Source organism: Filicampus tigris, chromosome 8 (assembly GCF_054856515.1).
Source record: "Filicampus tigris isolate MCC_2025a chromosome 8, RoL_Ftig_1.0, whole genome shotgun sequence".
NCBI lineage: Eukaryota > Metazoa > Chordata > Actinopteri > Syngnathiformes > Syngnathidae > Filicampus > Filicampus tigris.
In genome coordinates this window covers 11,141,566-11,152,729 of record NC_141224.1, presented here as the reverse complement: position 1 = coordinate 11,152,729, position 11,164 = coordinate 11,141,566, and the positions used below count along the sequence as shown (strand labels likewise).

Below are 11,164 nucleotides of genomic sequence, written 5' to 3'. Positions count from 1 at the left end.
GTATTGTGGGAAATGTTGTTCTGACACAATTCAAAACGGGCGTCCTTGCTTGTTAGAAAAACTACAAACATGGTGACGATTGAAACTTAATGGGAATTGTAGTGTTAGTAATCATTACAGCCAACGGGACGCCCTGGAAGAAAACTTGAAAGTTGGGCATTCAAAGGTAAACATTATATTACAGTAGCGGAGTAAAAAGGAGTAGTTATTTACATTTTAGCTGGTTGTTTTCCCGTGTCACTTATTTCTTTTATATTTTAGACACTTATGATAACTTTGATTGGACGGGACGAGTTGCATCATTTTTCCGTGACTTTTTTGGTAACCTTAAATTTGTCCTATTTTCACCGAGACGTTCGAGGTCGTTTTGTGATGCTCAACATGAACATGCTCACTATTTGACATAAGTCTAACTTCTAACTTCATGTTAGGAAGTAAAAGACACATTCAGAGAAAGACAACCAACTTGCAAAAAGTGAACCATTAATTCCAATTTGTGTGTGGATTCCAAGGGTGGTACAGGTTGCGCAAATGGTTCGAACGTCTGCCTCTCAGTCCTGAAGTTAGGGGTTCGAATTTCAACTCTGGCCTTCCTGTGTGGAGATGTTATGTTTTCCCCAATCTTGCGTGTGTTGTCCAGCATCCTCCCACATTCCAAAACATGCATGCATCTAAATTGTTCTTTTGTGCCCTGCAATTGGTTGGTGACAAGTCCAGAATGTCCAAAGTGAGGTCCTATTTCGATTGCTAATGAGGACAAGTGGTATGAAAAATGGATGGATGCAGGTCCAGCCAGGGTGGGGAACCTACGACCGGTGGGCCATATGTGCCCAGGAGGATTTGATGCAGCTCGTCATGCACTGTAATTTTATAAAACAAAACATCTCAGAGGAACTGGTTTATATTTTTGCATCATATTTCTTTTCATAAATTTAATATGGCCCTCTGAGGATGTAGAACCGAAATGGCTGCTAATAGGAAAAAGGTTCCACCCATTTTATAAAACATTTATCCTGTTCAGGATGGCGAGTGAGATTGAACCGATCCCAGCTGACTTCCAGCAAAAATGCAGCCTACGCCCTGGACCGATCGGCAGTCAATCACAGCATCGCATATAGACACAACTATTCAAACTTACATTTTTTACTATTACTGAGTGGGAACTGAACCTACTATACTATCATCAGTGACATGGGAGAAGGTTCCCTACCTCTGATTTTGGTGACCTAGTGGTTCCCTAAACCTCCAAAGAGTTTAATAATCAGATTTGATTATTTATAAACTGCAATATAACAGTCTCACACAGTAACACTGCCATTCTGGCAGTTCATTGTATGAGCAGGTGGCCTTGTCTCAGTATGTGATTGATCCTCTTTTTCACTCCCCAGCAGGATGAGGGATCAGTACAGGTAGGGGACATGGACTCGCACCTAACGATGCACTGAACTGGGAAACATCTGCTGGAGCGTCCCTTTCAATGCAACTATGGTAAGAATCTGGCACAAAGTGAGCAACCGTGGGCTTATCTTGGGTGTTTACGCCCTTAAAAATCGGTTGTTAATTATGGGATTTTGCCCCCTCTGCTGCCAGATTGTGTTTCTCTCCCAAGAGACTAGGTCAGTTGAGACGATAACAAACCCTAATTATGTGACCCGTTACAGCCTAATTGTTAAGGAGATTAACTAGAATGTTGAATTGAATCCCTGCATTAATATTTGATGGGCTCAAGCTGTCCGTAGGGGGTTCACAGTGTGCGAGCGACTCACAGATGGAGAAATTGGAAGATTTATCTCACTCTCACTGACTATCAGTGCATGGTAAGAAAGGGCAAAGACGGACATTCTAATTACTCGCGTCATATGATGCGGTTATCATTCATTTTTATCTTTTGAAGAAAAATGTAAAAACATACCTACAATTTAAAAGTAGATTATGGCAATTAAGAATGGCAAAAATGGCCAAAATTCCAATTTCAGCGGAATATAATGTTTGATGTCTTTGAATTAGAATTGAAGATATTTATTCGACATCTACTGTGATTTTTACATACCATCTGTTTTCTGAATTTAGTCATGTGATGTTTGCAAGCTGAGCCGTGATTGGTCATTACCTGAGTCCTGAGCAACTGTGATGTCATTTTCAGTCGACAGCAAGTGTCAAAATGGCCGCCCCTTCAAGGATAAACGTGAATTTCGCTGCTTAATTCCTATTCCACCAACACAATATTAATCAGAATACCGTGTTTAGACTAGTGGGGCCGCATAGAATATATTATTGTTTAAGAGAATTTGGGCTTGACTTCCCCTTGTTCCATAAAAGCCTTGTGTTAACACATAGGCCAAATAGTGTCAATTATTTGTATCTGACATATTACTGAAATTAGTCTTTTAGTCATCAGTCACTCTATCGTTTAGTAATTTGTGTGCATCAATTAAAAACTGCCACTCAGCCATTCTTATATTCAAGGTAGGCTAAAAATATTTGTAAGAAGCGGATGTTATTGGTAACCTTGTGCTTTATCTCTATATATTTACTCAAAATCACTCGTTTTAAAGCACCCTCACAATTCTTCTCTGCTGCTTTTTCTGTTTTTAACATCTTTTCCCATTTCGCATTGATTTTTTTGTTTGTTTTTCCAGCTGATTATGTCCCTCTACTGTGATTCGCCGGTGGGCACGTTGCTCTCTGCACTTTAATTGGACATTTAATTAGATCACAGTTTTAGTCCAATTAGACTCCGAGGTGTGGGGGAGAGGGAATGGAAGGGCGAAGAGAAAAAAGTCCCCAAGCTGATCTCGGTCTCCCTTCCTCTTTCTCTTTCTTCATCTGTCTTTTTCTGTCTGCCGCGCCGTCCCTCTCCCGTCCCTCCTGAGGCCTGCTCATTAGTGATATAATGGGAGGACACAAAACACACTGCTCCCCCTTCTCTCCAAGTGAGTCAAACAGCATCTGAGGCACACAGACGCTACGGGGACCTTTGCGGCTCACTCTTGGACACATCCTTTGCTTTTTGTTTTGTTTAATAATGTTTGCTGGGAAGCTGAAATCATAATGTTCCTGGCAAACTAGTTTATAGTCTGAGGCTTTGATTAACACTGCTTGACAGGCTGCCACTCACAGTGGTATTGACCTGCAAACACAACACAAACATCAACAACATGCCGGGCGGAACTCTTATCGACTCAGTGGAAAGCTTCGGTATGATATCACAGCACCTCGCGAGACCCCAGATCAACTTGATTACCAATAAGACTAATGCACGTGTCACTCAAATGCAAGGCTCGTCTACATTAGTTTAAGCTCCTCTTTAGTTTTGCCCTCTCCATGAGAACAAAAGAGAGTTATTATTATTTTGATCGCAGTTTGTTTGTCAGTTAATTCGCAGGATTATGCAAATACTACACAGACAAAGTAATGCCTTGCATATTGGTGGTTCACGGTACTCGTGTTTTTTTTATTTTTTTATTTCTTTTTCATTTTTTTCTGAAGAGTCAAATAACCCTTAAATCATTTATTTTTAACGGTAATGTTGTGGGATTATGAAATGATATTAAACTGTTTTTGGATCATAGTTTGTGGTATATTTACCATTTAAATGACTAATATAGGCAAATATAAGCATCATTTTAGAGTGGGGTGTCAATTAAAGTTTTTCACTGTTTGTGGCAGGGCTTGGTCCTTGTTACTGGGTACCCGTGGTTCTCAAACGTTTCACACTCCAGTACCACCTTAAAAATTCTTAGCTAACCAAGGACCACCATAATGAACTAAATGAGAATACAGTAGCATAGTAGGCCTATGTGCTTATCAAAAAATGAGGCAGATGCTTAATGGCAAAATGCAGATTTAATATTATTATAAGCCACTGTAACATTCTTCATACTTTCATCCTGAAAACTGCATGAATATATAGGGAGAAAAAAACTGTACTCAAATAATGATTAAATCAAACTGTATTGTACATGAATTAAATAAAAAAATATAACTAAATAAATGTTTTGAAACAAACTGTTCAAAATGTTGAATGCAAATGTATTGTCCTTAAAAGTGAAATATAACCAAACTGTACTGAACAAATTCACTGTACTGCAGTGGAATAAAAAAAAAATGAAGTAACATTATGCACACTTAGAACATTTAATTTAGTAGTTATTTGCTTCCCACTAAAGAAGTCTCTACCTCAACTTACAGTATGTCATCATGTGTAGTAAAGCGCAACTTTCTCTGTGCATTCACAATATGTCGGCCCCTGTGCTTAACCAAATAGCATTCCGTCAAATGTTTTTCCTGAAATTGGCTGTTCTCATTGACAACCTTTCTCGCCATGTTAGGTTTTGAAAAAGACACATCAGAATTACATTTCGCCGAAAACTAGTAGGCGGCGGCAAAATATCATCCTGCGAGCCACAAAATGGCCCCTGGGCCGCGAGTTTAAGAGACTTTTGAGCATGAATAGATTCCACCCACACCTCACAATGGAAAATCAGTTTGCTCGATGGAGACAAATTCAAATGGTCTAGTCCATTTTATGTACGCGACCCACTGGCTGTAGCACCTGTCCTGCAACATAATGATGAAGTGGTGCATGAGCCAAGGAAGAAGAACCCATTCACTTATGGAGAGCCATTTTACGGTTGATACGTTTTTCGCAAGGTTTCAAACCAACACCCAAGACAATAAATGAAATCCCACCGATTTCTCATCAATTAATCAGTCAATCGATGAAAATGCCCATTCAAAAAGATGTTCGTAACATCTTACATGAAAATGCCCATTCAAAAAATGCACCCGCCCATCTGTCCGTAACATCTTACATCACCATGACACAGGAAGTAGTCTACGAACTAACAAACAGATGGACAATGCAGATACTGCACAAGCGTTCCCCTTTTATTAACAGTTCTGCCTTGGTGGACCTCCGTACTATACTGCGTTCCAGCGTGATAAGTATTGTTCCTCTTGTGTAGTTCGAAGCAAAAACAAGCGTGTGCCTCAGTGGGCGAAAACACATGTAAACACACACACCCAGACGTATGCGGATATGCACACACACAGTGCCTCAGAGGACACAAGTCAATCTGTGTGTTTCTTGAGGAATCTCCCGAGGTCTTCCGTCTCCACAGCGTCCATTCACACACATACACGCACGCGCACACACACACACACACACACACCTCTCAGTCCTGCTCCTCATATCTGCACCACTGCTCTAGATCTGCATGTATTTGAACGACAATGCAGTAGGCAGGGGTGTTATGGCCACAGGCCACACCTGACCCCCTGCCTGTGGCCGTTTGACTGACAGCTCTGGTCCCGCCTAATTGCATTACCCTCCCAGGTGATTGGCTGGCACCCGCGGGGCTCATTTGTCAGGATGCATCGTGGAAATGATGTAAATTAGCAGACATATATGGCAATCAGCCTGCCAGCGCCCTGCTGATTGGCCCCGCTGTGCTCGTGGGCCCGGCCCCCAGCCGAGGGAGTCAGCTCATTGGTCTTTGGGGATTGAGGATGTCCCCCGGAAATAGGGCTTTGTGGATCGGGCATCCCCGTGGGCTAATATTATCCATCCTCCCACCTCTTTACCTGTCAGTCAAAACACAGGGACGGATCCCTGTAGTTTCTCTCTGCTATCAGAGATACACACACATTTACACACCCACCCCGAGAGAGCCATGTAGGTGGTATAGGCACCTTTAAGAGCCTCGTGTTAGCTCGGGCTCTAAACTGTCAGAAAATAGGCTTATATAAAAGTGTGCGTGCGTGTGTTACCTATAATAGAGCGAAAGGCCACAGGCTTCTGTGCCGTTTTCCCACTGCTTACCCAGCGTGCCTTAGTTTTGTCCTCTATCAAAACCAGACTCCTTCACGAAGCCCAAACAACAGTGAGACTAACATATAGACTAAAATAGACACACACGCACTTTGGGTCTACTTTTTGTGTGCGTGTGTAGCACTCCTGTCGAGTTTTTAAAAGGATTGAAAGTGTAGATTCTTTGTTGAACTTGTTGTATTTATACAAGCGGGACTATGAATAAAGAATAAATAATGTCAGCATCAGCATGAATCGATACTCTTACAGATAAACAATCACTCGGCCCGGCCCTCGGCCTGTGATCAATGCTTTACTCTGAGTTATTGTCTTCATATTAACAAGTGAAGTGCTCCCCGAGGAACGCGCGTGAATGGGAAAATGAGCCCGCTGCAAAGCTCTCAACAGGACCCGGCCGTTGTTTTTACAACCCCCTTTGTTTGATTCCAGACGCGCCATCTCAAAAGCCTTTTTAGACAAATTTGGATTCACTGTAGGTGTTTCCAAAACACTCGGCTCCTCATGAAACTCTAATTGCCTCCTCTCACTGACCTGAATGTCCCTCACATCAATTCACTTTATCGATGAGTGTGTCCCCCATAGTCCGTGGCAGCTGAAATTCAGATTTTGTTGTGTTCCCCTCTTGTATTTAACATTATTCATAAATCAATTCATGTGTTTATTGTAGCAGCTGGGGATGTTAATATTGACTCCGCGAGAGGAGGAAAGATCAAAATAAATCAAGAAAAGTCAAAAGTAAGTTTTAATGAGTTCTTGTCATAGTGGGGAAAAATCACTCTGATATCAGAAGCATGAGTAGACTTCATGTGAGGAAAAGTACAGTGCTTTTTTTTGGGGGGGGGGGGGGGGGGTAATTCTGGTCATATTAAAAATCTCATAACAAAATAGGGGTTCAACATGAAATGTCACTGTTTAAAGGGCAAGTCAACCCAAACATATTTTTTTCAAGTCTATGTTCTATGCTGCCCCACTAAATTGGAATAAAGGGATTCTGATAAATATTGCATTTGTGGAACAAGAGTTATTAATCCACCTGTTTTTAGCCATCTTTGGTTAGGGCTCAGGTAACGACCAATCACAGGTCACCTGTTTTCCAAAGCCAAGCCAAGATTGGTCGTTATCTGAGTCTTGAGCATCTGTGATGTCGTTTTCAGTCGACAGAAGTGACCAAATGGCAGCCCCTTGAGATGGCAGATTTTGCCGCTTTACTCATATTCCACAAACGCAATATTAATCAGAATGCTGTGTTCCAACGTTTTCCAACTAGTGAGCCAAGAACGTATTCTTGAAAAAAAAAATGTTTGGGTTGATTTCCCCTTTAAATGGCTTCTAGCACATACAGCAGCATCAAATTTGTGGGATTCTTTTCGCAAAGCACAGTCATAAGCGCCCCATAGTCCAATGGAAAAAAAAAGGCCTATCGGTCACATTCACTAAACTGTACCTGTAAAAACAAACCGTCATTTAAAAGAGCACAGCTACTTTTCAGCCTGCCCTCTATATACATACAATACCCTAAAAACTGTGGGATGCCGATTGGGATGCCATTTTTATGCTATTTCTGGTTAGATAAATGGATTTTGTAATTGATACTGTATTAAAAACAAAAATGGAAATCTGAATGCTTCATCTGTTGCAAATGCAAAGTTGCTATTGTATTTTTCGGATATTGCCGCACATGTTAGACATTACACTGTGACTAATCACTGTCAATTAGCGATAAGTTTAGATGTTTGTGGTGGATTTCCGTAAAATCCCGGGAAATAAAACAATTCTCAGGGCAAATAACTCCCCGTGACACGGCACATGTGCCAAACACACAAGATGATTTACTTTTGGTTCAAGGTAGTAAGTCTAGTAAGTCTCCTACTGCCCTGCTTGGGTTGAGCGTGAGAAAGCAGGAGGTCTGATGGGTAATTGCCATGCCGCACGCACCGTCTGCAGGAGCTCTTTTTACGAGATGGCAGCAGGGATGGAGGCTGAGATGAGAACCTTGGAGGACATTAGCTTCTTCTTCTTTGCTTTCTTCCCAACGGACGTTTTCCTGCCAATAAATTGAAGGAGGAAAAGTTCTGAATGTGTTTGTATGATGAAACTGTCTTGTCGAAATCGCAGATTGCGGCATGGGATGGAATTGGTTAGCGCCGCTGGCTTCGATGTGTTTAGGGGCAATGATTGATTTCTATGTTGTACCCCGCAGGCTTTGTCCCATATCCCGCGACACACACACACATAATACACACACAGACACACAGAGCGGAGCATGTTGCAGTATTAATGAGACATTAATAAGACATGAGGAGAGACCCCCCTCTTACATGCTCACACAGGGATCACGCCTGCATCTACCCACCCCTCACTCCCCAGCTGCTTCCTGTCTACAGATTACCCAGCTTTCACTGGGCTCTTGTTAAGTGGGGCCAGGAAGAGATTTAACCCCCTCAGCGGGGGCACACCGCACACACATTCACATCGACTCTGTCAGAACACATCAGCTTGCCAATACGTTATCAAAATGTCTTCATTTTGGGTTTGACAGCCAATGGAATGTCAGGTGTTCATCTGGATTAAATGATCATTTTCACAGATGGAGAAAACCCTTTTTTTTGTTATCATTAATTTGAACTAGGGGTGTGCAGTCAGGGGAGCCAGGTGAAAAAGTAAAAACTAAATGAATAGTTATTGAACACAATTGTTTCAGTTTTAGCGCTCTGGTCTGTGATTTACACGAGACCTATATTGATATTTTTTTTAATCCAGTATTTTTTTGGGGGGTCAAAATTGCTGTCATTGACAAAGGGACATCAAACAATTTGAACGGGGGAATGAAGAGGGAATTGGTAGATTCTCCATCTCCCAATATTTTTATTTAGTTTTGCTGAGGTGAGGCCGATATTATTACTGAAGGGGGCGTATGAGAGCACGCAGGTTAAAGTTGCTGCCGTTCTTTTATGCAGAGACGTACCTAGGTATGTTACAATCTTCACTGCCAAATATGTGTGTAAAGAGAATATTATAATTTTGTTTACCTGTTTTTAATGTCAGGTGGATAATGCAATGTAAAATTCCCCTTTTTCTCAGAAATCTGTCACTCTGACTCTGTCAGTGCCTCGCCAGCCATGAACGTCGCCGAACATCACTGATTTAAACACATGCATCTTTTCAAACGCCGCATGTCCACGTATGCCAAAATACAAATACTGTGCCTCTTAAGTAAAATCATCATACATGACGTTAAGCAATTTATCAGCAAATCTTGCAAGACCCCTGGTCAATGAGCAGAACGTTAATTTAAAGCAGTAGAGTTTTGTTAATAGTACTTGAGTGACGTGTGTGAACCAGCCAGTTGGCGAGCAAGTCTTTTGAAAAGGTCTTACTTTTGTTTAACTCGGGTTTTAATTTATTTGTTTTGATGAGAGCATGTATCAGCTCACCAAAACATGTAGATACTTAGGCATGATTTTTATTGTTTCTGACTTTGTCGTCCAGTTTGCTCAGCACTCCTCCTCAGAGAAAAACAAATCAAGACACCTGCATCTCATTGTATGTCCGCAAAGCATGATGCAAAAATATAAAATGATGACCTCGAAAGTCCAACCTCCTAGCAAGGTCTCTGTTTCGCTTTAAACATTTACCAGGAACTTCTTTTTGGAAGAGTTTCTGTGGAAAAGGGCCTTAAAGAGGAAGTCAATCCAAACATATGTTTTGGTTCTATGCAGGCTCACTAGTTGAAACACGCCATTCTGATTAATATTGCTTTTGTGGAATATGAGTTAAGCAGCAAAATCCACCCGCATTTGTGACGTCATTTTCAGTTGACAGAAGTGAAAAAATGGCAGCCCTCAGAGATGGCGAAAAATGAGTGGATTAACACTTATTCCACAAACGCAATATTAATCAGAATGCTTTGTTTCAACTAGAGGGCCTGTATAGAATATATTCTTGAAAAAAATATGTTTGGGTTGACTTCCACTTTAAGTGTCGTTAATTTCTTATTACACTTATGTGAAATTCGAGATTCACCTTTGTGTTGTTTTTCGGGTTTAGTATTTGGTTCACTTCTTTTTCAACCTGTATCATAGTTAACAGCAAGATGTTTTTGTTCATTTTGTAGGTGATGATGACCATGATGATGGTGAAATTCACCTTGGTTTCATGCTTAGAGCTAAATAATGACTGAAAGAATTTCCTACTCTTTGGTCAACTCTTGATAAGCAAGCTATTGTTAATGCATAGGAAATAGATACAAGCCGGGTTGTGACCTTATGTGTTTGTGTTACAGGCCTCAGCGCCGTCTGGCCCGGGCGCCGCCCCTCTGGGCTCGCAAGTTCACGCCGCCGCTGTCAATGGCGACAGGAACGTGCTGCTCAAACTCATCACAGGTAAATAGCATATAACTAGCTTGAGGTGCATCACTATGAGGAGGCCAAAAGTACAGCTCTTGAAAAATGTGATCGGGCAAAAAACTTACTCAAAAAGGATTTTTTTTTTTTTTGTTGCTACCTACACAGACAAGAGTGCTTTCACATTAGTATGTAATGCCGGAGTGCTTTATTGATTTTTGCAAGGAAATTTTTTGCAGAAAGGTCGAAGGGCAAGGTAAAGCCCCGGCAGAACACCCATGCTGCCAGTACAGAATGAGGCTTTTTGCACTGCAGGAAAAAAAAAAAAAAACAGTAGATGCTCACTTCCATAAAATGGCCAATGATACCTTGTGTTCAAATATTGTGAGTCACACTGAGGTAGTATTCTAGCTAATAAGTGCATTCAAGACCCCCCCCCCCCCCCGAGTACCATCATCCATTCATTGTGCATGTGTGTATTTGTGCGTATAGCAGAGCCAGTCCTACGGGACCTTGAGGATCAGTTTGGCCGCACCCCTCTCATGTACTGCGTGCTGGCTGATCGCCTAGACTGCGCCGAGATTCTGCTAAAGGCCGGAGCCTCAGTCAACAAAACCGACCACAGCCAGCGCACGGCTCTGCACCTCGCCGCACAGAAGGCATGGCCTCCGCTGACCCCCACACGCACACCGACACACACACACACACACACACGTTGGCATTGCAGTCAACGAGTTAAGGATGTTTCCCCATTTGCCAAAGGGGGCAAGGCCTGTCAAATGCCGCTTGTTTGCACATGAGGCAAATTGGCATGTTTTGAGCTTGAATTGAGTGCAGCTGGCGAAGTTTATCCACTGCAAATCATAATAAAAAATAATAGCCGAGCAAGTGAGCAACTAAATCTGTCAGGCTGCGGTTCGGTGGAAAGAGGGAGGCCACTGCCCCCTAGTGACTGCAAGTATCACCTCAGGGGTACTGGGAGACAAAT

At 41.9% G+C, this 11,164-nt stretch overlaps 1 protein-coding gene across 3 annotated transcripts in view; it reads left to right on the top strand.

The window, feature by feature from the left end:
- Positions 1 to 11,164, top strand: part of invs (inversin) — a 33,867-nt gene that overhangs the window by 176 nt on the left and 22,527 nt on the right. Inside the window, exons 1-4 of one of the 3 annotated variants that reach the window (XM_086038199.1) lie at positions 92 to 166; positions 1,389 to 1,488; positions 10,116 to 10,215; positions 10,672 to 10,835. In XM_086038199.1, coding sequence (XP_085894325.1) covers positions 1,486 to 1,488; positions 10,116 to 10,215; positions 10,672 to 10,835 — 267 coding nt within the window. In that variant the 5' untranslated portion in view covers positions 92 to 166; positions 1,389 to 1,485. Of the gene's footprint in view, positions 1 to 91; positions 167 to 1,388; positions 1,489 to 10,115; positions 10,216 to 10,668; positions 10,836 to 11,164 lie in introns of those variants that run through there. The other 2 variants (XM_086038197.1, XM_086038198.1) reach the window with 2 other exon arrangements.